The sequence below is a fragment of the Syngnathoides biaculeatus genome, chromosome 16 (assembly GCF_019802595.1).
Source record: "Syngnathoides biaculeatus isolate LvHL_M chromosome 16, ASM1980259v1, whole genome shotgun sequence".
NCBI lineage: Eukaryota > Metazoa > Chordata > Actinopteri > Syngnathiformes > Syngnathidae > Syngnathoides > Syngnathoides biaculeatus.
In genome coordinates, this window is record NC_084655.1 from 13,424,927 (window position 1) to 13,452,327 (window position 27,401).

General features: G+C 38.9%; 2 protein-coding genes across 2 annotated transcripts in view; one reads left to right on the forward strand and one right to left on the reverse strand.

Moving 5' to 3' along the window:
• epn2 (epsin 2) overlaps positions 1–27,401 on the forward strand; it is an 84,657-nt gene that overhangs the window by 30,484 nt on the left and 26,772 nt on the right. The window lies entirely within an intron of this gene.
• On the reverse strand, positions 1,731–26,916 carry grapa (GRB2 related adaptor protein a). The gene is made up of 5 exons (XM_061845770.1): positions 26,577–26,916; positions 21,372–21,469; positions 20,440–20,559; positions 9,266–9,434; positions 1,731–2,288 (listed from the first exon to the last, which is right to left on the reverse strand). The coding sequence occupies exons 1-5, from the start codon at positions 26,652–26,654 to the stop codon at positions 2,103–2,105; spliced, it is 651 nt and encodes a 216-aa protein (XP_061701754.1). The 5' UTR covers positions 26,655–26,916; the 3' UTR covers positions 1,731–2,102.

Below are 27,401 nucleotides of genomic sequence, written 5' to 3' on the forward strand. Positions count from 1 at the left end.
TGCATTTGTGTGTGATTTTTTTTTTTAATTGATCCATTTTCATTGTCACTGGTTTAGAGAAGTGACGATGCTCTACTCACACACAAATTTCTGCTATTAAGCACCATCGTCTTCGACACAGAGATTTCTCCGTCACGACAGTCATTGCGCTACATTTGAAGGGAATGTGTGGAGCCGCTTTCATTGGGGGCGAATCAAGTAGGCTGTAAACGCATCTACAGCTGCACAGCCCACCTGCTGTCAGACCTGCTAGACCGCTTTTGAAAATACCAAGTAGTATGTTAAAGCATAGTATGTGTATAGCTCACTTTATGTTGGTATTATATATTTTAATGCCACAGCAATGATCAACCTTCAGGTGAAAAGGACAACAGGTGTTGCGAGAGAAAACATTTACACAATTCTCAGTGGTACTTCGAATACACTGGGGTACTGTATTTTGAATAGATTAAATCCAAATAATCATTTAAACAATTTTTATTTCAATGTCTGATTTACAGTTCAGTCTACAACGAACCGCCCGCTTTGAATTTGTTAGTCCCATATCTTTCTTTAGAACTCATCTAGCTCAAAATGTAGCCTTTTTGCCACCCAAGCACTCTTCTCCTTCTCAAGTTTAATCTTAGGAGGGACGTAGCTAGTTATAGGCACCAGCTGATAACGGGACAGCTTGATAGTGAACAGTGGCAGGATGGACAATTCTAGAAGTGGTCCGACAGGCGGGTGAGGCTCCTTGTGTGGTGGTGGTGGTGATGCTAAACCTCTCAAGGTGATGCATAGAAAGGGGATGGTCCGGATCCCTTGTGGCAGTGGTTGAAGTTAATAACTCGGCAAATGGTAAAGGCTAGCTCTAAAAAAAAGAGCTCAATCATTGAATTTAAAAAAGCCAATAGGACATGGCAATGGGTATTTTTACAATGTATGTTTTTAAAACTAAATCAAAGATAAGCTATTTATTTTTAAAGGTAATGTAAGAGGATTTTCAAATAATATTTTGGTTTGAGATAAGAAGAATAGATAGATAGATAGATAGATAGATAGATAGATAGATAGATAGATAGATAGATAGATAGATAGATAGATAGATAGATAGATAGATAGATAGATAGATAGATAGATAGATAGATAGATAGATAGATAGATAGATAGATAGATAGATAGATAGATAGATAGATAGATAGATAGAAAGTTTATAAACACTTTTTTGAAGGGTTGGGGGGGGATTGTTCGCATTTTTTTTTTCGCAGTCCGTGTCAGGCATTGGTCCCTAATTGCAAGAAAATGTGCATGCAAGGCTTCACTGAAATTTGTAAACCACAGTGGATTCTTTTCAGTGACCTATTTAAAATATGCTCTTCACGTTATTGGGGGAGAAATTCTATATGAAGTTCAGCATGAGATGCATTTTCAGTGCCAGTACTCTCTGCAAAGATTGCGGAAATGTCATTTGGCCAAAGTGGCTGTGGTTAGATTTGAGATTTTCCACTACTGCATTAGTATCTGTACAAAATTCTACTAAATATACCTCAGTGGCATGGTTCACTTACTGGAGTAAAGGACTGTTTAACTCATCACACATACCTAACCTTCCACGCACACATTCATGGTGATACATTGGCATGCATACAAATTCTCAATTGTGGGACTGCATGTACTGCATATACACGGAAACCCACGCCTTAATCCAGAGAAGTGTGCTGCCTTTTTTTCCGACCACTAGTTCAACTATTCAAAACACAATGACACTTCTGTCTCTCAATTTGACAATACAGGTTCCTTTAACAACATTCATATGGCATCTTCATTTTGTTTTTCCTCCACCAATTATTATTAGGGCTCCGTGTATTTGTGAGTGTTCCACCATGAATAGTGCCCCTGTTGTAATATTTCTATATGTCTGAAGATTGTGGGATAGGGTTGATGCTGTGCTTTTCAAAGCTGATTGGGCAGAGGTTTAGCTCAGGATGTGATAAACAGGAGGCTTGTTAATGATTGCATCACTCCTCTATTGGCATGCCATCTGCACCAAAGATGACTGGTCGCCAAAACCAGTGTAGCGGTGGAAGTGATCCGGATGAGGAGGCCCACTTATGTGTGTGGGCTCACTGGCAGTGGTAAACAGGCTGGACATACTCCGGGGGGAAGTAGCCCACGTGTCCGTGGCAACGGCCCCTCCAGCGCAGTGAGTCGGAGCAGTCAATGAGCTCGATGACGTCACCCCGCAGGAAACGTAGCTGTGAGGGGTGGTGAGGGTTGAAGTCGAAGAGAGCGTGGGCGTGGTGAGGACGCTGCCAAAGAGCATGAGAGGGATGGGATGGAGCAGGAAGTCACAAGCAGAAGGAGTGAGAAGGAAAGATCAGTATTGGGCACTCAGCAAATATGGGTTCTGCATACTTGCAGACATATTAGTTATGCCTAAGTGTATATATTTTGGACAAATCACAGCGCTCCATCTCAAGTAGAATACTAGTAATTAGACATGCATTGCCACAACCACAATTAATCTGTTGTAGAAGGCTGCGGTGCACCCTAGTAGGTATCACCGGTTGTTTTGGAAGGATACTGGATTGTTAGAGTGTAGTGGTTAAGTAGAGGATTTTGTTTATGCATGATACAGGATATTGTCCTATGTTAATTATCCATCCATTCATTTTCACAAGCACTTGTTTTCATTAGGGGCACGAGCAACCAGGAGCCTAGCCCAGCTGCCTTTGAGCGAGAGGCTGCATACACTCTGGACTGGATCTCAACCAATCACAGGACACAAATAGACCAACAATCATTGACACTCCCAGTCACACCTAAGGACAATTTAGACATGCATGGAGAACCCTCACTCGAGCACAGGAAGAACATGTAAACTCCACACAGATCAGAATCAAAATCCCAACCTCAGAAATGTGAGGCGGTGTGAGAACGACTCGTTAATTTGTCAACAACAGAGGGAGTTCTTATCAAAACAGCGCCGCAGAACAAGGGCGACACATTCAAGTAAATATTCAGTGATGACTAATAACTCTCTGGACTGACTAATGTATTCTAGTTGAGCATCCGTCTGTCTGGGAACTGTAATATGTTTAGGCAAGCAGCTCACCGTGAACTATGTAGATGAGATTAAAATGAACAGGTGATGGTCACTAACTATTTTTTTGAAAATTTCAAAAGTTCTGGCACACCTAGAAAATACAATGAGATGTAATCTACAAAATTGAGGATTACTCGATTGTACTCAGTGAATTCTCTGGTGAATGTTTCCGTGAGTTAGTGACTTTTGGTTTTCTATTTCCGGGGACATTTGGCACTTATGCAGTGTCCTGCATCCCATTTTGAATAATAAATGAAGGACCTGTGAGCCAACAAGGTTTGAAGGGAGACATAATGGCAAAGAGTGACCATGTTTCATATGCACATCTGGACTATACCCCACAGATGTAACACCTATACAGTTCCTTAAGGTATTTTGTGTAAAAACAAAAACAAAAAAATGCCCCTCTTTGTAGTGGGTGATTTAAAACAGCACCAGATTAAAATAAGGTTCATACACTTTGTTCTATATTTGGCAGCACAGTTTTTTTTTTTTTTTTTTTATCAGTGTCAAGCCAATTGCACAGAATAAATGACAAAACAGAGTGAGCAGGCACAGCTAGCCAAGCCCTGAGTACAGAGGAATGTGTCCGATGTTAAGATATGATAAGTGCACAAAGCAAGACCTACAGTATGAGGCTGTGCTTGGAAGAGTTATTTGTTAGCTAGGCCAAGTGGTTAATTTGGCCAACCTGATAAAAGTTGATCTCAAAAGTTACAGTATTACATGATGATGTGATTTTGCAGGACAGTCTTCTTTGTAATTGGTTGGCTTTGTATTCCAATTGGTTGCAGCTCTAGATAACATCTTGTTTTTGGAGCAAAGTATGTTTTTAAAATGTACATTCAAATGGCAAATGCTCAGAAGTGAAAACTCATTGTGTTGTAGTGTGATTAAGATGATGGAAGATAACATTGAGGATTGTAGGCAATTCAAAGCACAACAAATTAGTAACATATTGCTCGGTGGGGAAGGGGGGGTGCTGAAACGACAAACATACTTGAGTTGCAGCCTGGATTCCATACAACTCAAACATGTCTGCCTCAACAATTAAAATGATTGTTTCACTATATTTCAGTGCTTACGGCCATGCTACCCTGAGAACGTCAGATCTCGAAAGCTAAGCAGGTGTGGCCCTGGTTAGTACTTGGATGGGAGACCTCCTGGGAATACCAAGCCCTGTAAGCTTCTCTCCCCAGCTAGATGCAGAAGGGTTGTGTCAGGAAAGGCAGTAAAAAGTAAAACTTTTATATTTTAGGGTTAGGGTTATTAAAAAAGGTTAAAAAGGGTTCGTAAAGTACTGTAAAACTGTGCCAAACAAATCTGCGTTGATCTAAGATGAGACGCTGTGGCGACCCCTTCACTGTATTTGAGTATCAATACTGACCGATAAAGAGTAAGTGGAGAATGACTGCTACTGGCTGGTATTTAAAATTTTTGTTCATGTTATTTCTCTCTCTGAGTCCAGCAAGTGTGTTAGCAATCCTGGGTGACAGTAACTCACTTGAGCTTTGGAGTTGGAGGACGAGGGTTTGAGTCAGAGTACGAACAAAAAATATATCACTATAGTATTTGCTTGTTGAAGAGATGAAGAAAATGGTAACGATGAAGAGTGTGCTTAATGACTACTGTCGAGGTGCTCTTGAGCAAATTATCATCACGACCATCACAGTTCAAGTGGTGCAACATTCTTTGCGCACCTCTTTGCCTGAATCTCTATTTTCATACCTGCATGTGTGTTATCTGGTTGTATGTCTGGGTGCTAGTTGAGTTTCCCTTGAGAGTCGCCTATAAGCATGTATAATAAATTTAAACAGTTGTAACTACTTACCACTGCTTCTGTGAGGTTTTGCAGTTTTGCACGCACAAGGTTGGGAGACTTTGTGTATACAGTGCTTTTCATTTTGCCAGTGCAACCCAGTGAGGAGCAATAATTAAGAGGAAAGTTTTGTATCAGCTTTTCTAAATAACAGTGCATACTGTATTGACAATGAAATACAATGTATTGCTCTGTAACATCAGGGGACAGCAGGTTTGTTCTATACACCAATACAATAAAAAAAAAATAAAAAGAAACAGTACCACATTTGCCCCGACAGTGTTCCATGCACATGGTATAAAACAGATGTAAGTTTTGCGTTAACAAACTTTCTGTTAGCAGTGTACACTTAGAGGGTTGAGGATTTTAGCGATATGGTGGGGAAGAGGGATGAGGGTGGGGAGCCTTGGTTGGGTGAGAGAAGTGAGAAGAAACAGAACATTTCCCATCCTGCCATGATGAGATAAGAAGGGATCTTGTGCCATATAATTAGCTGATGTGGAATTAGTTTAGAAGCAAGATGACAAAAAGCATTTTGACTCAAGAGTGAACACCAGACCTAGTTTTAGTCACTGTAATTCACCTATTTGCTCCAAACAAAGCACAATTATTGACATAACATTTTAAATCATCATTTGCATTGCAATCTGCTTAGTTAAGTGCCTTTAATACATACTGTACTGTATTCATTGCTGCTAAGGAATTTAAACTATATTTCGTCATCTGCTTTATGAAAAAAAAAATGCATCAAATCCGTTTGTGGGCCATCAGTGTGAGGCGTGTGCTTACTATGTCTGCCTCCCCATCAAAGGTTCCGTAGTTGACCTTTCTGTGTGCCGTTTACATGTTCTCCCTGTGTTTGCGTAGGACTTCTTAAGATACTCTCGACATGCTGGTCTTCTATGAGTGTAAATGGTCACTTGTATCTACCCTATGATTAACTGGAGACCAGTCTAGACCCCACCTATCAAACTGAAGTAATTGGATGGGTGCTGAATGAATGGACAGGTTAATCGTGGGCTAGGAAAAAGGTACACTTATGACAAATTGTCGCTTTTGTTAAAATTGCAAGGTTACATTTTTCTACACTTTCAGAAATGTGTCAGTGAATAATTAATGAAGCATAGTGACAGCAGGAGGTAGCTTTTTATGAAGGCGTACAATTTAGTACTTTATTGATACAAATTTGGAGATTTTACTTTTTGTGCTTTATATTTGAATGAGTGTTACAGCAGGTGAGTATTCACTGTTCATTATTTAACAATTGTGAGAGGCAGCTGCAACACAGACACAAGGAAGTAAAAATGCATCATTAAAAGCTGATAAACTGGTTATCGGTGAGGAGGCAACAGGTTATCATCATCAGGTTACCATTTTCTTGCAGTCTCATCCATTCATCCACACACCGCTTGCTGCTTTGAAGCAGTGCTGAGGCAAAACCTATGGGAACTAGTATACTTTTCCTCCATTTTCTGGCATCTTCTCTTCCGGTAGTATTCTATTGAATTAGTTGGCCCAAAAACTCCATTGGTCCTCAAATTAATTTGCGAAAAAAAAAAAAATTCCATTGTTGCTCGCACATCCTTGGTCACTGATGGGGAAAAAAAAGTAAAGCTCATGAAAATTGGTTGAGAAATGAGTAAGTTCTGACTTAATTTCAATGTAAATGAAAGGGAGGGCAAAATCCACAAACCATAATATGTCTCCTTTTAGTGTCATTTGCTTTCATTTGTTTTAGAGGAATCAAATTTTTTCTCCTGCCATGTAAAATATTTGGTATTCTATGCAGATATATTCAGGTAGGGTTAAAAGTTTTGAATCATTTTTATGATGATTTATTCTGAAGCACTACCTCTATTGTGAGACTTGACAAACATGTTTCTTACTTTAGCACATGCACAGCTGATCAGTGCTTGCTTGCTTTTATTAGAACTTTATTGGAAGGGTTTAGTTCCTATAAAATAAAAACAATTTGGTGCCTTATTAAACTAGCCCAGAGATATGAAAATGTTCATACCTTGTAAATGTATGATGAGAGAAGTAGATTTTTATGTACAGCACATTTAGCATCTACCTTCTACTGTATCTTAATCAGTCGATGAATGTTTATAGATGTTTGAAAAAAAACATGAAACATTTTTCTCGCACTTTTACATCTCCTTAAAAGATCCACAAACTTTTTTTGTGGATTCTTTACTACTTTGGAGAGCTAAAGCATTTTTGTTTCCATCTCTGCTGTCATACATTGTTTAGGCAGGTGCGCCGTTTCACAAGAATCTGTACGGGTTAAAGCCGACTCCTTCAAATTAACACCCGCCATGCAATTTGAGAAAATAGGATACTTGGTCTATGGATACGTTGTAAATGAAAAGAAAGAGAAACATTACACATTGAAACTGTTTAAACTTTACAGTTGGAACGTGATTGGATTGTTGAACATACAGTAAATTCTGTATCTTCCTAAACAATTGGACAATTTCCAAGTCATCATTAGGTGTCTGGGATACATTGTGTTTGTCTATAAACACAAGTTTTTGAAACACTAAATAGATTTGAATAAAGTTAAGTGTCAATTGATCAACACCTAACGTTCGGTTGAGTCTAATGTATCCTGGATCCGATACTGATGTAGGAGTATGTGGAAAGATCCGCACGCCAAGCATGCAACAAATGCTACTCGGTTCTCCACCCACCCAAAAGGGTGCTAGTTGTTTATGTGTCTGTTCATCAAGAATGTAGTGGCATGTCAAGTGTAAGGTCATAGGGACAACCTTTTGCTGCATTAATATTTAATCTTTAAATATTGGCACAAAGCCTGAGATGGTAAGAAAAGTGTAGTTGAGGGGAAATTGGGACATATGTGGATTTTGTTTTTGTCATGTTATCAGATAAATATTGATTCTGATCTTCCAGATGATGTATGTGACACAGTTACATTAATATATATAGCTACATGAAAAGGGCAAAAGAGCAGTATGTAAACCATTCATCATAGGGGATCAGTACATGCTAATACATCGCATTAATTTGTTAATTTTGTCGATTCCCATTGATTCCTATTTAAAATTCTATTTGTCAACATTTGCTAGCAGAGTAATGATGTGATATGTTAATTACATTACCATTACGGTTTCCATTTTTGGCATAAACAAGAGTGCTTCACTGTCTGAGGTGTCTTGTTGCATGAAACAACCTTATTTGGATGATTGTGACGATTGCAATTTTTCTTGCAGAGCAACCTGTCGATCTAGATAGCTGAGCATACAAGTGTTGATTGCGTACAAACCCCACCCTGCCGAGCATGTTTTTTAAGCGGAAACAGCGGATGTCATCAGATCTTTTTGACTTGTACCATTCTCCTACAAATATCACCAGGATGATTATAATAATTTGTTACATTGAACCATACATTTTTTTCTCGGGGAAAAAAAAAAAAACATAGTGATGAAAATGCCATGTTTCTACTGCCTCATGGGTGGGTAATTTTTAATTCCCACGTGTGCTCTGTTCCCAAACAAAGAACAAATTCCCAGAGTTTGGATGTTGTGCTCTCGATTTTCCCAAGTTGAAGCAAAAATGGGCAAACGATTAACAATTACCCCATAAACACTTCTTAATAACTTGTTGGATCAAATGTCTTTCCTGGTACTTTACTCCCACACCCAGGAACACTTAAAATGTAACAACATACCTAAATAATGACTTCACAATAATATCACGAGGGCACATTGTGGGAAAGTCATAAACTTCAGATTTGATTTGATTTATGGGGTATATTTATTTAATTCCACGTCACTGTGATCAAATTGTGCTATAACTTAGAGTTAATGAAAACGAGTCGAACAAGTCTTGGAACGATGTGAGAAATATGAACCCACAGATGGGAGACAAACAGACGAGCTACACATAAGACTGACGTGTTTTGTTAATGGCATGGTTAACACATTGAATGTGGCATGCAAAATAAATTGAGGCACACAAATGAAGGACACAGGGGATTTATTTTAATTTACATGTTGTACCCACCACACCTCCTTTCAGCGGAAAAAAGGGTCATCAAAATATTATAAATGGTTCTCAGTATGAGGAAGACCAAGAGTACTCCACAATAGTAAACACACCCGCATTGTTAAATTAACACCACTGTGACAGTGTCAACCCCAAAAAATAGCATTATCAAACACATAAATGTAATGGTTTAAAAATATATTTATATACCTGCATAGGTATAGATGATGATGATGATGTGAGAAGAGTAACAAACTTATTAAGAGCATCATCCTAAGATAAGAATAGGACATTTGCTGTGTGTATAAAAGCAATAAAAGAAAGAATGTTAAAAGAAGAGGTTACGTGCTCACTCTTGCAAAATGTTCGGGGTCTCGCAGAAAGACGGTCCGCTCCTTAGCGATGCTGTTGCTATGGTAGAAGTCCACAAGCTCGTTCAGGGAGGAGAAGAGCTCGTCCCACACGTAGTACTGACTGCAGCGATCTTGCAGCACCTTGAAGTGTTGGACATGGTCCCCATAACTGTCAAACACACACAAAAAAAAAACAACAATTAAGTATATGTACAACGGAAAAAAAAAAAAGACAGTTGTACTTGTTTTTATCATCCTTATCATTTTTTCCTGTTATTTGAACTCCCCACCACTCTTCTTTTTTCTGTCCCCTCAGTGTGGTATTATTTAAAGCTATATATTTTCCTCAAATATAATAATGATTGACAGCGTATCAAAGACTGAAAGCAGGTCAGTGTCTAAACCGTCTTACACAATGACGTATTTTGTCTCAAAATAAACAACAAACAGGTACCAACAAGACAGCCCACATTTTGACATCATTAAGTCATTAAAGGATGTTCCTAATGATAAGTTTCATCAGTTACATCACTTAAGAGACATCTCATATTTATTTAGCAACATTTTTATTTACTTTATGACACCATCTCCTCAACATCTTTTTAGGAGAGTCACGGACCCACATTCATGTTACATCTAAACTAACACTTTACACAAAGATCAAAGTACAATAATATGGGGGTTTATGTATTACATTTCTGATGATAACATGTAGATATAATTAGGTTTCTTCGAGAATATCAATGTGAGCTGGAATGAAACCGCCATTTTTCTCTTTCCGACACTTCCTACCTGCTCCCTGTGGTGGTTGCTAGGTAACTTAGCAGTTTATCTTTAGAAATCGGCAACATCTCACCATGATCATTACTGTTATATAACCGCCTGAAACATACACCGGAAGTCAAGTCAACACCCCCTTGTTTCTCAACTCATCACAGAGTAGGAGTTTGTGATGTTTACATTTAATGCTGGCGAAAAAAAAGCTGTTGTAGCAGATTTGAAAAAACTAATAATACTTCCCCGCAGACATGATGGACTTTGAGAGCGAGAACTTTTTTTTTTAGTTTCATAATCATAACCCAAGTGTGAGCTCACATTGACGTGTGAGGTTTGACCTCATTGAGCTGTCACAGGTCTGATGGGACCGCACAAGTGATGGCCAGCTTGTTTCAAGCTGAATTCCTTCTCTAATCAGTCGTGAAACTTCATGAAGCTGCACAAGTGACTCTTTGGAGGCCGGATGGCATTCACTCGCCCCCAGTTGACTCCCTCATCCTATATAAGACAATATTATATATCAGCCCCCTACTTTCATTCTCCACGCAATCGAAAGGTCAGGAAAATACTGTAAGTTCTAGGTACTTTTGGATTCATCACCATTTCCAAAAAGTGCATACTAATTGCTCCGACGTGTATAGGCGATGACATATATGTGCAATCATTGGTAGTAAGTAACAAAGTGGATAGACTTTGTTGTTATTGTTGACTTTGTTGTTTTTTTTTCCACATCTAAAAAACAGTTTTCACCAATGATCCATTGGTGAAGGTAGAATAGCTATGGTCATTGTAAACTGGTATTTCCTCACAGTTATCAATGCCCATTTTTATTTTTTATGTTCGCTTGACAAAAATGCATCCCAGCAGTTTCGCACAATTTCGCACAAAAGGAACTGCAGTTGATTGTTTCACTTTTATTTCATCAACCAAACCACTTGTATTCATTGCTGACTGTTTTATCAAAAAGCTGATGACATGTTATCAGTCCCAACGTGTCTCGTCTAGTTTTTCTGACTCGACTCCATTCCTCCACCAACCAACAAAAGCAAATCTCACCATGCTGAGGTATGCCACTCAGCGTCATCAGTCCATTATGACGTCTGGTGCCCTCTGCTGTATCTTACCGGTCAATTTGGGTAACACACACCCGTTTGACGTTGAGAACAGTAGACGATGCATAGGCAAAAATAAAATAAAAAAGTAAAAGGACTTGATATGGAATGTAGCGGAACCAGAACTGTCAAAAGTACTCATGTTTTTTTTTTTTTTTTACTTAAGTCGGAGTAATGGTTAAAAAACAAACTTGTAAAAGTACTAATAATCTTGGAAAAAAAGTGCAGACTGAAATGCATTTAAATACAAAAGTAAAATGTAAAACCGAATTTTACAGTCAGTTTTATACAGTAATCATTTTATAAAAAATAATTGGCACAAAATAAAAACTGGTCTGAAAGAACTGAAAAAAGAAATTTATTTTCCAGATCAGAATTTCTGAATGCCAAAATCTGTTGTTTCTTTTAGGCTGGCAGAAGAGAGCACCCTTTGCCACAACCACTCTGAGTCAACAATATCAGACAATTCTCTCAAATAAGGAGATTTGGATAGGGAATATCTTGCTTCTATGAATCTGCTGCCATAATTTTACAAGCTTTCCTATTCTTGTTCCTCCATGTCACTGCTGCCACAATTATTTTTTTTTTTTTAGTCTCCAGTTGCAAGGGAATCAAGATCTTATTGTCAATTAAATTCACATCTCTTTTGCACCTCTTTTGCGCCCTCTTGTCATTCACAGATTGGATAAAAATTGTAACGAGTCTATTTTAAAAAATGACGAGAGGGTTTTTACTTTTTTTGAAATGTTAGAAGTAAAAACAAAACATTGAGAGTAATCAAAGATAATTGAAAAACCTACATAGGTACTTTCTAATCTGAAAATTATTTTTACTTCATCACTTCCCACCATTCATTGATACCAAAAGAAATTACGAGTGATGGTATTCCCCAAGCATGTACTGAAATTTAAAATCAACGTTTATCACTTTGAGTCAAATCAGAACACGTCATGGGGAGTTCATGATTCTTGGACTTGTCGCGGCATGATTGGAATTTTAGACTTTTAATAAATAATCTCAATTCTAATCCCAAAAATTCAACGGCAGGTATAGGCCTGCATGTGCATAATTAATATTGCTCTATTTTGATTGGCACTGCTAATGTAATATTATGTTGATTGTTGTAAATCGTATTTTCCAGTGGTATGGATCTGCTGTGTGGAATATTGAGAGTTTATGATATAAACCGCAGCAATTGCAATTTCCTTTATCAGTCTTCAGTTTGGTAAAACTATATAAACGATATGGAAGATGCATTTCAAAATTGACATCGACAATGTTTGAATGCACAGTTATAGTAATACTAATACTAATTGTGGCAGTATGTTGTCAGTGGTGGTGCATTGTTTTTATATTGAAATATATTGGTAGTCGATAGTGAACGACTATTTTAAACTACAGTAATATAATTTTATGAATAGAAATATATGGATGATCCCATCAAATGCTACATGTATTCGTATGCATTAGTACTTTCACTTATTTTAAGAGCGTGGCCTCCCGATCATTTGGCATCAGTCAGCATAACAATCGACCCATAGGTCAAGTAACACACTCGAGCTGGCCGATAAATTTTGCATCACAGCATGATGAACACTCTCTCTCCCTCTCTCGCTCTCTGTCTCGCTCTCATTTTTGTTCCTTATCAAGTGTAATTAAGGCCCAGAGCGATTGAGAGATTGTTCTTTTTCACTGTACAAAGAAAATAGGAATAGAGTTTGAGAAAACGCGCGTGAGAAGCAGAGCAGTGATTGAAAAGCCATCCACTTTAGATGTAGAGATGGAATGCGGTGAGATATACTGACAGCAAAGTTATTTTTATAACTTTTACCCTATGCCAGCACAATCGGCGAAGCATGAAGGTCGCTCTACTCGTCTTTTCTCTGACTTCCTCCCTCAATCTATTCTCACTTCCTCTCTGGTGCTGTCAGGCTTGTTCTCTAATCTCACCTTCTGTTTCCTAATCGTAAACAAAGTCCAACGGCGCGTGTATGTCTATGTCTTAGTGATTAAAGTGGAAAGCGTAAACATCACATCCACTTATATGCCAAGCGTTTGTCTTTTGTAACAATGCGACAAGAAAAGGATGATGATGACATGGAAGTCTATCCAGCTCTGCTTCCAAATAATATTACATCATATGTTTCAGGGCGGTTTGCCTGTTAGTGAGTGTGTGCTTTTGCATCAGAATCAGAATCAGCTTTAATGGCCAAATATGTAGCAACACACAAGGAATCTATATGTAGCTTGTGTCTTTATCTGTCACATGACAGGATTATCACAATTATAGCTCTAACTGAACTGATTGTACAAACCTTAATCTGCTTGTAATATTTTAAGTATTTAAGAACCCTTTATCTTTGTCACTGCAAAGTAAATTATAGTCATAGACATATTATCAAGTGAACGTATCTCTGAGTGTCAAACAATACCCTGTTGGCAGCCTTTTCGATACGACATTTTAATTGGATCAATGGGAGGCTTCTGAGTCCACAATAATTTGATATTGTTGTCATGAAAATCAAATAAAATTTCTCATTAAAATCACTATGTATTATAAACGGTCATCTGAGCTAATTTGGAGGCCTGTACTTTAATTGCTGGATTATTAAGACTCAAGTCAGTTATTAAGAATTTGGTGCAAGCAGCATGGGCTCTGTTCCCACTCAGTGACATCGTGAATGAGTGTGAATGGTTGTCTGTCTCTATATGTACACCCTGTGACTGGTGTCCTGTCCCGGGCATCTGGCTTTCACCCAAGGTCAGCTGTGATAGGCACCAGCTCCCCGTGACACTGAGTTGGTGTGAAAAAAAAATCTCAACTATATATGCTCCAAATTGAGGTTTTCCACACCAACTCAAGCTAGTCCTTCCATAGACTTGTTGCATGAACTCAGATGAGAGGCGCAACGTCTTCTAAGACAACCAGAAGAGTCCAGCTACGATCGATTCAATGCCCTGAGAATGAAATGACCAGGAAAAATGAGAATATTTATAGGCACGGTTGGATGGATGGCTCTTAAGAATCAATTATGGCGAAATTGGCCCTTAGCAATTGACATTCATGGGACACCAAATTCCTCATGTGGTACTTGAAACTCAGCCAACATTATGTAGCTGTCACATAAGCATAGCCTTAAGTGCCCTCATTCCCTTTAAAAACCTCGATAAGACACTAATGATGACTGATGACAAAGATTCTCAAAGCCAAACAGCCTCCAGGAACATGAGTCAGCGATATCAGAGGGTCATATTAATGAAACACCATTCAAAGTGCTCTCCGTCCCTACTAATCTGAATTCAATGGACGAGCACTTTTACTTAGCGAGCAACGTGTTAAGGATGAAAGTTAATGTGGATGTCCAAGTGTACGTAAGATTGTGATGCATTTTGGGTCACCAAAAAGACAGTGATTTCACAGACGCATAAATGTTTCATTTGTAAAAAATTTTTAAATATATTGATGACACAATGTATAAATGGAACTTTGAGGGTGGCCTAAATGATGCTTTGGTATTCAATTAAGAGAGCTTCTATGTACATTGGTATTAATAAGTGGCTAGAGCATTCACTAGGTTTTGGCAACAGTGCTTTCCATTCTTCTATTCTCTGTACAATGTTTCCTCACTAGATATAGGTAGAGCCGATTACCAGCTGACTGTAGCCGGGGGGGGGGGGGGGGGTTCACCTTCAGCTGGTCACCAGCCAATCGCAGGGCACATAGACAAACAGGTAATCACACTTACATTCACACCCATGAACAATGTAGAGTCTTTAATTAACTTAACATGCATGTTTTTAGAATGTGCGAGGAAGTCAGAGTACCTGAAGAAAACCCACGCAACCATGGGGCGCAAAATACAGATACCACGCAGGAAGGGCATAGCCCGGTTTCAAACCCACGACCTCTGAACTTTGAGGTGCACGCGCTACAGTCCCTTTCTGTACTTTTTGCAGGTAATTAATTTGAAGGACTCAGAGATGCGCAAAAGGGAAAAAAAAAGAAAAACATAGATTTGAATTAGGACCGTCAGTCCTGTTTTGCAATACTAATGAGATGCAACAACATGAATATACTTCCTGTATGCTGTCATGCGTCTATATTTCCCTTAACTGCAGCCCTTTTCCTCCAGTTGCACTAGCAAGGCGAATACTTTCAGGAAAGTTGAAACATCGATCAACACTGGTCCAAAATGTATTTGTCATCTCTCTTCATAGGCGCGTCGGTTGGCATGACTCTGCCCCACTTTCTAAAAATAAACCACTAAATAACCCAATTGGCCACTTTCCCAGGCGTGATCTGAAGCTTGTCCCCAGACAGGTATTTTTTCATAATCACCTCTCAGAGGGGGGAAACAAATCTTTGTCTACTGTGGGGAGTAAAAGCAATTTTAAAAAAAATAAATAACTGTTTACATTTTGAAATTGCTTCATATTGATCTTTTAATTTGATCGCAGTGTATTGTATTGATTATCATCATTAGCTGTGATACTCTCAAAAGGTTCTGGGTTTGAATCCCAGTTCAGGCCTTTCTGTGCGGAGTTTACATGTATAGCCTGTGCATACAAGAGTTTTCTTTAGGTACTCTGGCTTCCTCCGACGCTCCAAAATCATGCATGCGTTAACTGAGGACAGTAAAATCCATAGACGTGAATGTGGCACCTGTTGTCAAAGGGTCACAGGTTGGCCAGCTCACCCCCAACCCTCATGAAGACAAGCACTATAAAGAACACAGGAATTGAAGCCATACTTTCCATCATTTTCTTTGAAACTACATATAATTACGGTTGAAGTGTTACTATCTTTGTCAAATAATTCACCTAATCCCCCTTAAAACATTTGTAATTGCCAATGCATGTCGCAGTATGTTAGATAGACAGAACCTTTGTCTAAATGAAGCTCCACAACTGATTTTAACATAGTTCCTCATCACCGAGATGGCACCAAAGTAATACTTTTATGATTTGGTATGAACGCTAAAATAATAAATGTGTATTTTTTTAAAGCAAATAACAGGGTATTTTTTTTGCCCAAAATCTGCAAATAGGTGTATTCGCAAATGCCGAACTGCAAATATGCAGGAGTTCAATTGATATTTGATGAGATACAGTAGCTTTACTGCATATGATTAATAAAGAGGCACTCATTAATCGTACAAAACAAAAATCAAAAAGTTCCTTGCCAAAAAATGTGTGCATTACTGATAATTTATGAAATAGATTACAGCATTATATGTGGCAAAAAAAAACTGACCCTCAAGATGTATTCGTTCCCAGACTTTAAAGGAAGAAAACAACCATGAAAATAATAACTTTTATGCTCTACCAGCACTTTCTGAAGTCTTTTTCTGTCTTCACTGACTCCTCATAATAAAATAAATCTGGTCTTTAAACCGATCTTACAGCCAGACTGATCTGCAGTAAGAGTGAAGCGTTCAGAGTTACTGTCATGAAGAACGTCTTCCCTGACATGAAAGCTGTCAGCGAGCACACACCTGACCCAATTTCAGGGGGATACTGCACCATCCAGCAAACGATAGTCATGCAGGTGCCTACAAAGTGCCAAAAAATGTCTCTCTTTGCTCGAATGCACGCAACTGTAATCTTCAGTTCTATTCAGGCCAGTGGAGAACCAGCCACTTCGCGAGGCTCTACGGGTTAGCACCTCCTCTGAGCCCCGGGCCTGGATCACAAGCATCCATGACTGTCACCGCCTGACTGGCCGAACAATCGGCGCCATCAGCAGCTCAAGATCCTCTCGTGTGCCAGACGAGATTAGCTCACATCGGGCCGCGGGCTTCTTTCTTTTTATCCTCCACCTAACATCCCATCTTTTCTCGCACTCTCCTCCCATGCCTGCTTGTTCTGTCATGCAGCGGGACATCCACACGTGCACACTCTCAGTATGTATTCAGGAAAAAGCAAAGAAGTTGACTGCTTTATAATGTTGCGCGTATGTTGCTGAAGTAGGTGAACGTTTAGTCAACCTTGTGGAAAAATATTGCGCATTTTTGATACGGTAGATCACAATATACTGCTAAACAGGTTGAAGAAGTGGGTAGGACTAAATGGAAAGGTCGTTAAATGGTTTAGGTCCTACCTCGAGGAAAGGAGCTCATTTGTGACCATTGGAGGTGCTCAGGCTCAGCGAATGGCAATGACTTATGGAGTCTCTCAAGGGTCAGTTCTTGGACCTCTCCTGTTCAATCTGTTTATGCTACTCTTGGGTCAAATTCTTCAAAACTTTAATTTTGACTCCCATAGCTATGCAGATGACACACAGTTATATTTAGCAGTGTCTCCAGATGACTACAGTTCAATTGAGGTATCGTGCCACTGTCTAAATCAGATAAATAACTGGATGGGCCAAAATTTTCTTCAACTAAATCACAAATAAAATTTAAAAACCAAAGACCAAGTCCGAAACCTTGGGGTTTTGATTGATTCCGACCTGACTTTCAACAATCATATCAAATCAATCACAAAAACGTCCTTCTACCATCTGAAAAACATATGAAGAGTGAAGTCTTGTATATGTCAAGCAGATCAAGAAAAGCTCATCCATGCTTTTATCTTAAGTGGACTTGACTACTGTAATGGTCTTCTGACTGGACTCCCCAAAAAGAGTATTAAACAGCTGCAGCTCATTCAGAATGCTGCAGCTCGTGTTCTGACCAAAACAAAGCGGTCAGAGCATATAACTCCAATCATATAGTCCTTGCACTGGCTTCCAGTCATCTTTAGAATAGATTTTAAAGTTCTGCTACTGGTCTATAAATCACTCAATGATTTATAAAAGATAAAGAAATGCTTACTGAATACAAACCCAGTGTCATGATCCTGCCGCTCCAGCACGAGCTGTGCAGGTGCCCGCGCAGGTGCGCTGATTGGGGGGTGCACACCTGCGCCTCATGCAGCCTGAGTATGCTGTGGATTTATATGACCGCGATGACAACTGGCGGGCGCCAGTTCGTTGATCTTCATGTCCCGTTCGTGTGCTCCGGTATCCCTGATCGAACCTGTGTGTACCGACCTTCGCCTGTTCTCCGACCAACCTTGTAAGCCTGACTCCTTTGATACTTCTGCCTGCGTTGATTGTTCCCCTGTGTACTGACTCCTGTCTGTCCGCTCACCTGCTCTCTTCGCCCGACGTCCCAACTACCGCTGCTGCACCGGACAGCCTGCTCGATCCCCTACCTTTGCATATAATAAACGTGTCTCCTTGAACTACCTTGCATCTTCCGAGTCCTGCATTTGGGTCCTACTCTCGTTCCGATGGGACGTGACACCCAGTAGAGCTCTGAGATCAATAACTCAGGTCAAATAGTGGAGTGCAGAGTCCAAAGCAAACATGGTGAAGCAGCATTTAGCTATTATGCTGCACACAAATGGAATAAGTTGCCAACAGAGGTGAGGTCAGCCCCAAGTGTGAATGTTTTTAAATCCAGGTTGAAAACTCTTCTTTTTTCTCTTGCTTTTTAGAATAGATCCACTTTTTGATCATATTACTTGCACTGTATGCAGTTTTGTCTTTTTTAATATTGTGTTTGTCACTTTTATTGATTTAATCCCATTTTAAATGTTTTATCTCTTTGTTTTCAAATGCCTTTAATCATGTAAAGCACATTGAGTTACCTCGTGTATGAAATGTGCTATATGAATAAATTTGCTTTGCTTTGCACTCATTAGCCACATCGCAGGCATAATAATTGAACGAGACCCTCACAAAAACTCTATTCTGCCGTTGCAAATGTAATGTGCTTATGTTTTCATGGCTGAACTTTGACATCTGACTTTAAAGGAAGACTTTGTCGAATCTAATAGGAATGGGAGCATACATTAAAAGTTAGTCGATGAGGGTTCAGTGTTTCTTTTAATGCCAGAGTTATCCACAGATTTCACCAAGAAACATCTCTAAATTGGAAATCGAAATTCCTCTCTCGCTCAGACATTTCAATGAGCCCGGCTGGAAAACTGACAGTCAGCGTTTGGTTTTGATGTAGAGATTATGCAGCAAGCGTGGCCAGACTTTTTTCACCCCAAATTGTACTTTTCAACCAGTCAACCCCTCGCGAACGACCGGCAGCGTTGCACGTATGGATCGCTGTAAATAGTAACCAGGAAGATTTGTGTGCTCAGAGCCAACAAAGCGAGTGTAACAGTGAGTCGATGCTCCGTGCTATTACTACTCCCAAGCACACAAAACAAAAATAACAATATACAATGTTCAAGCGTTTAAGCCAGAATGCACACAGCTGGAAGTCGACGTGTCGGGAGGAGTGTGGTGTTGACGACGAACAATAACAGTCCCATTATATGGACCGTGGCGATTTGATGCTTTTGTGAGAAGTTGGTTTCAATGTAGAGATTATACAGCAGGCATGATCAGACCTTTTTTTCCTTCACCAAATTGTACTTTTCAACCACGTTTGACCAGCAGCGGGGATTGGATGGGAGGGGGGCAGGGAGGTCTATAACTCAGCAGCTAATAACCAGTAATGATTAGATCCATGCAAATTTCCCCTGCTGGTGAACGAGCCTTAACTGTGACAGCCACAGCTGTATCCTGTCAGGTTAACCCCATGGGAGGTTAAAGAAAGAGAAATTTGGGTACGTTTTCTCAGTTTTGTTGTAAAAGTAATAGTGTGTAATAGTAATATTACTTCACATTGGAAGGTTTATTGTACATTGAAATTTGAAATGTGAAATTTGGGGAGAGTCTTCCTTTAATAAATCAATGGCAAGAAACAAAACATGCTAAATCAACACATTACAAATGACATTATATGAGATGAAGATCTTACTTTGAGTTCAACTGTTGCGCCGTAACACCCTTTGGAAAAAATGATTATAATTCTTTGTATTCAACATTTGACCTTCAAAAACGGTTAAATGTCACATGTTTTCCATGACAACATGGTGAAGATCAGGATTTGAATCTCTGTTGGAACATTTCTCTGTGAAGATTTCACCGAGTGCACCAATATATATATATATATTTTTTGCAGGCTCTTCAGTTTTCCTTCCGAATCCTCCCACAATGTTTTTGAGGTTAACTGGAGTAAATTGCCCAAAGGTGTGAGTGTGAAAGGTTGTTTTTACGTATGTGACTTGGGATTTCCTGCAATCAGTCCTGCATTTGCCCTGCCTCTCACTTAAACTCGGCTCAAATAGGTTCCAATTACCCGCTTGCCCTATTGCGGACAAGCACAGGAGAAAACGGATGGATGGACAACACAGTAGGATGCATCAATGCGAGAGGTGTGAAATGAAAATTTTCCTTACCTGACCGACATAGAAAACTCCCCAGGAGCACTCTCACTCTCTCGGACCAAAAATGCTCCGCATTCCCTCTGTCTCAGTCGACTTTCAGCCACACCACGAGATATGCGCCCCGCGAACCACCTGAAGGGTCGGAGAGAAAACAATACATTTTATTGCAACTTCCATGCGTTTTGCAGAATCTTTACAAAGTATTAAATTAAACTGAAAAGGTATTATCTTTTGATGTTTTTGTAATGTACAAGAATGGCATTTAAAAAGAATTCTTACAATAGCACAGATCACTGCTGCTGTCAGACAAAAATATTAAAGCTGTCGAAAAAATTGGGATCTTTTTGAAGTTCTTTTAAAATGCTGCTGCTAAAAATGGGCACAACCTCTTTGAAAGCCAGGTTGAATATCATTTGTTGCAAAGCAGAAGTATTGTACTGCAACATAAATCCTAGTTTTTGTCCACTGTAGTAATCTGATGAAATAAAAAAGAATGGGCAGGCCTTCTCCCGTAGGTTTCATCAAAGGAGATCCAGTTAATGTTCTTTAAAAAGACAGATCCTCCCGTAATGTTGTCACTTTAGCATCTGTGGTTGAAAAAACAGGAGCCCATCTGGTGTGAGACAAAGTGATGGAAATGCAGTGTACCAGCAACTACACACACACACACACACACCACTATAAAGTCTGAGATTACGTAAGTGAGCGTATGAGTAGTACGAGTTGGTTTTATGCTGGGATGCAGATGTCCAAACCAGAGCAGAAGATGCCTAGAGCTATGACACACACACATGCACACACACATGCACACACACGAATCCTAACACATACACTAATGCGTTGTTAAGATAGCCCATTGCTGGATTATCTGTTTAGCTGCTTTACTGGTGCTGATCGTGTAACCTGTGTGTCTGCATTTGTGTATGCGGGTTGCATGTACTCACGCATGTGGCCGCAGGTTAATATAGTTTTTGGGCACAAAGCCTTTTCTGTTGTGGAGCTCAGCTGTGTACCAGTTGGGGTCGTCTTCCATGTTGGTTATCTAGGAACATGTCAAGAAAGAGATGGAATATTCACCCATTATGATGACCACTTACACCACGGGGCTTTGCTAGTTTTTTTTTTTTTGCATTTGGGTAGGCTTTGTCCCCCCACCTGAAAAAAACATGTGGTTGACAGGGAGGCCCCTAAATAATCCTAACGAAACCACCGACTCATGCTATCATCACTGGTTGACTGAAAGGTAACTGTTAGTCTTTTTATTTTGGCCCTTTTTGTCCATCTTCTGTTAGGAAGGAGTATTGCAAAAACTGGCACATGAAGTCCTTCTCCAGTTAATTCATCCACCCATCCTTTTTTCCCTTTTTCCTTTTTTCCATAATGCTTGTCCTCATTAAGCTTGTGACTGAGCTGGAGACGATGACCAGTTTACTTTGGGTGAGGGGCGAGACACACGTTGAACTGGTCGCTTTCCATTCTCAGCATTCTAATCTCCATCCATCCATCCATTTTCTTAGCCGCTTATCCTCACGAGGGTCGCGGGAGTGCTGGAGCCTATCCAAGCTGTCAATGGGCAGGAGGCGAGGTACACCCTGAACTGGTTGCCAGCCAATTGCAGGGTGCGCATTCTGATCTCATTTATTCTATTTTCATCTGTTGTTTGTTCCTACTAGGCCTTCATTTTTAATAAGTGCTCCTGACATTAAAAAAAGAGTTACATCAACATTATAGCAGCTGCTAATACAGTACATTTTGATACATCCGATAACACGAGGCAGCCACTTGTGATGGAATCAGACATCCATCATACTAAGAAAGCCATTGCTTGTAGTTAATGCCTTGTAAGTGTAAAATATCATTATTGTTTTATAAGAGCAAATGGGGCAAATACACTGTTTGTTTGCGTGCAACATTCTGCTTTCAATTATTGATGTAAGAATTGATTGATACTCACATACATTGTTCAAAATTATTATCCAAAATGTAGAAGTATGCCTTATTATAAAATATTCTATCTGCATGTATTGCATGTTCTGGAAAAATACATAATGGAGAAAAAAATGAGCATAAGTATTTGAATTTATATCTTTAATTGGCATTGGGTGCAATATTTTAATTATTGGAAATTATTGTGATACACTACAAGATTTAGGGATTTTTTTCACAGTTTGAAAGCACCAGCAACATGTCAACAAAATAATTATACATTCTACTATTATTCAAAAATTGGTATCTGTCCCATTTTTCCTTGGTTCTTTGGGGTAAATCATACTGTTCTCATGTGTTCTAATGAGGTATTTAAGATACCAATTATCGCCATGTAGAAACTTGTATTTTCAGTTGAGTATGTCTCCACTTTTTATTTTTTAAATTATTTTTGTGCTGCGGATGACGGAGCATGGCTGCTTTATTTTTTTTACTTCAAAGGATCCTTCTTGTTTAATCAGTGAAAATGAAATGGTGTCTCAATCAAATGTCAAAGTCAGCCCTGACGGGTGAACTCCCAAAGCTAAGTTTTCAGAAAAGTCCATCAAAAAGCAGTTTCTCTCTGGCTTTTGGTAAACCCATTTGAAGCGCAAGCTACTTGGACCAAACTGTGAAATGTGTATTTAGACTGGTGTCGTAATGATGCGTTGCCCCCAGTCAGCATTGTTGTTCAATCAAGTTTTAGGATTTGATCTCATGCATGTGAAGCTTTCTTTAGGAAGAAAAAAAAAATGACTGTGTAAAAATAACACCTTCCCCTCTCGTTTTCTCACCTCACACACGACGCCCACTCTGCATACTTTTTGCTTCACTTCTCATTTCATAAGAGGAGAAAGTCACAGGGCTAAAGAACCAAACCTCCTCTTTTTTTTTCCTGGCAAAGGTCCATTCATACTTATATGTTGCCTGGACCGCTAACTGCGATGACAAAGATGACATACTTTTTTTAAGATTTCTTTTAATGTTCTGTAGTTTTTTTCCTCTTTGTTTATAAAGGCTTTTGATCATGTAAAGCACATTGCATTACCTTCCATATGAAATCTATGAATATATTTGCCTTGGCAATTAGATGGATTGCAGATTTGATTTTGTTTTCAACCCTTGTTGGATAGTCAGTATTGTTTTCAGTCCTGTTGGTTGTTTTATATGTGATATTTACCATGATTACACAAAAATGTACCACTAATTCCTGAGAGGCAGGTAGGTAGAAGGGCAGATATTGGTATTGATATTTAGATACAGTATGTGGATAGATTAACAGATTTAAGGAGAAATAGTAAATAGTAATAGTAATTAGTAAGAAATAGTAATCATAATCCCTTTTGACCTTCTGACCAAACTCTTTCTGCCATGGTGGACATCTGCACTTCATTTAATGCCTTTCTTGAGTGATGGACAAAAAGAAGGACTTAACCTCCATAGTTGGAGTATATAATATTTCCTCAGGAGATTTAACTTCCACAGAAGCCCCTTTATCATGGATATGAGCGTCAGTGCATCCTTCTGTTTCAAAAAGAGCAACGCTGTTAGTAGGAGTTGAAGCGGACTTATTGCTCATTTTCTCTCCTTCTACCATATTTTCTCACACATTTCTACTGGTGAAAAATGCTAATTTTAGTTGTTTATAATGGCTCTTCCAATAAAAAATGTGTGGATATTCTTAAAACGCACATATAAAGCCCTCACCAATACTCTAAAAATATCATACATTAGTGGTAGTGAAAATTATTTGAAGTAGCAGAAAAACGGGTCAGTTAATAGTAGGTGGATCATTATGTTTATTTGAGCACCTGAGGTATTGTTGGAATGAAAAAATACACTTCAGAAGAGTTTTAAATGAGAGACCTACCACACAATCAAAAGCTGATCGGACTGCCAATTTTCACTTTTATATTTTACAACTTGGAGAAAAAATAGATTTCAATTTTTTTTTTTGTGTGTTAGACTTTGCCATGGAGTTTTGGCCAAGCCACTTTTAATAATATGAATAGACTGTCCTTCCCACCTGACTAGTGCATTGGCACACTGCACAACAGGACATGGCCAAATTCCAACATCAAAACTTCCACAGCACCGAAAGGTTGTCATTGTTTCATTATTAGTCAGGAAGAGGGTACATGAGAATTTTTACAGTATCAAATATATCATCCTACACAGTCATGATCATCAAGTGAAGAAAGTAGGGCAGTAACATCCATGCACAAACAACTGGGTATCCCACCAAAACTGACCACAAGACAAGAGGAAAACTGGTCTTGTAGGCTGCCAAGAGGCCTTCAGCAACACTGAAGGAGCTGTTGGAATTTCTTGTAGGTTCTGGCTTTCTAGTACATGCGACAACATTCATCTGTCTTCTCTGCATGTCTGGGCTGATGGGTCAGGTCTCCAGACTGAAGCTTTAGCTTACACAAAAAAAGCTAAAACCTACCTACTTCAAATTTCTTAAATTTACGAGGGAAAATAATTGCAAAAGTAATGTTTTGAAGAAACACAACACTGCTCATCACCAAAAAGAATACCAAACCTACAGTGAAGCGTGGTGTTTGGGAGACCGTGATTTGATTTCAGCTTCAACTATGGCCTAGTCAAGGTGGAGGGAATTATAACCAGTTCCTTATACCAGTGATTCCCAAACAGTGTGCCGGGGTACATTCGTGTGCCGTGGGAAGTTATCCAAGTTTATGTAATTCCTAAAAAAAAACATTTATTTCCAAAAAATAATGTATCTTTATTCATCTATTTATGCCAGTGAGGCACAATGACAGACAGAACTAAAAAAAAAATCCTCTTCTATTAGATGGCAGGAAGTACATACAGTAATGAATCTATCCATTTTTGGTGACATTTACTTTTGTTGGTGTGCCGTGGGATTTTTCAATTGTAAAATATGTGCCTTGGCTCTATAAAGGTTGGAAATCACTGCCTTATACCACTCAGTCTTAGCAGACAAATCTCCAGGTTTGCGCCAGAAAGGTGGGGGTGGGGGAGAAGGGAAGTCAGGGAAAGTCTACCAGAACATCCGAACTTGATTTGGTGGTAATCTCAGGGATATTAAATGATGGTTGGGTTGTGCAAATCTCTTTTTAACATGTATTTGAATGTAATTGATCAGTTCAAAGCACAAAGCGATTGTATGTGCCGCATGGAGTAGACACATCACCATACTGTCGGGAAATACTTGTGACTCCCTCCCCACCACCATTGCATTGAAGATGGGCTACTATGAATGTCAAACTTTTAAGAACACGTAATGGGTAAAGATGTGTGTGCCAAATGTCAGAAAAATAGACAACAGACTAACAAACCAAATTTACTCACATATACGCAACAATATACTATTTTACCTGCTCATACAGAAAATGGGGACAAAAATTTCAAAATTATGGTGCGATACAGATACAAAACAGGTGGGAAGGACAGTCTATTCATGTATCATGTATGATATAAAAATAAATATTAAATTGAAATATAAAGTTGTACAGAATATAATACAATACCTATTTTTCAATTTAATATTTATTTTTATCCAACCAAGACAACAAATCAAACAAAACAAATAATTCACATTTATTCATTAATAATACTATATACATGATATATTGTGTATAATATTTAATAATGTTTTATTAGATATATAGATATATTATTATTAGATATATAATATTTCTATTCAAGGTGACTCAGCGGAGTGGAGGTGACCCTCTTATCCTACAACTACGACAACAACAATTATTGTCGACCAGCTTTTTGAAAGACATCTCATATTTGCTCTTATTCAGTTGTGCAGTGCTACCCAATGAAGTGTCAAGTGTTTGCAAATTTTGCACAGTCGTGTCTCTAGCCAGAACTAAACTCAAGATATTCTTGATTCATTGTCGTCTTCTTGCTTTCAAAAGGCTTTAAAAAAACACTGACTTGATTTCTTCTTGTCCTTTGCAAACATATGAGTCCCGGACAATTGGCATGTTACAAATCTAGAAAGATGTGACCCAGCTGTGCAAGAAATGAACTTACTTTTCTTAAAAGAATCAAAACATCCCCACCAAAAAAAAAAAAAAAAATACACAATGTATATATTTATACAGACTTATTTCAGGCAGACAATTGTAAACCTATATAATGCACAGATACACACAAAAAAAGTATTTTTAAAATCTCCTTACCTTTAATAAGTCTCCTTTGTTGAAACTGAGTTCATCACCCTCGGTGGCACGAAACGTATACAGTGCCACGGCTTCCATGCTGAAAACCCTCAGCACAGACACACTCACACACAACCGCACGAGTCGAATATTCCACTAATGTTCCAGAATGATGTTTGGAATTTAAAAAAAAAAGAAGAGAGAAAGAAAGAAACTTAAAGAGGATACTCTGAAAGAAAGGGAGATGGAGCCTGGTGTATCTGCAGAGAGCAGCGGATGAGAGCGAGTGTGAGCCCAGAGAGGAAAAACACAACTGGCTGCTGCTCAGCAACAAACAGCCATGAGTAACATTCAGTGAGAGAGCCCGAGAGACAAAAAGAGAGAGAGAGACCACGCACAGGATAAGAAGCATAAGTGGGAGGCACTTCCTGTGTATGAACATTTGTCTCAGGTTTGTGGTTTATAGCTTCTGTCAGTCAGAGGTTGAGCTCTGTATGCATGTGTAGCTCTTGATCCAATGCAAAACTTTAAGCGTGTTTTCACATGTATTCGTGTAAGAATACTGCCAACGGTGAAAGGGGCAGCATCATGTGTGTGTGTTTGAACGACCCCGTTGTAGTGAACTCAGTTTGTGCAATCAGCAGTAAGCGCTCTGACAAGAACGAAGCACAAAATGGCAGTTATTCTGAAGCCGCACACAAATTCAAAGGACAGGCTTCCCTTGTTTCAAAACAGCAAATTAAAGTCTGATACAAGATTAAATTGGGTTGTCAAAACAACATAAATCCAAATTCAAACAAGCTCAACTCATGCAGTACAGTGAGAATGATCTAAAATAACAGGATT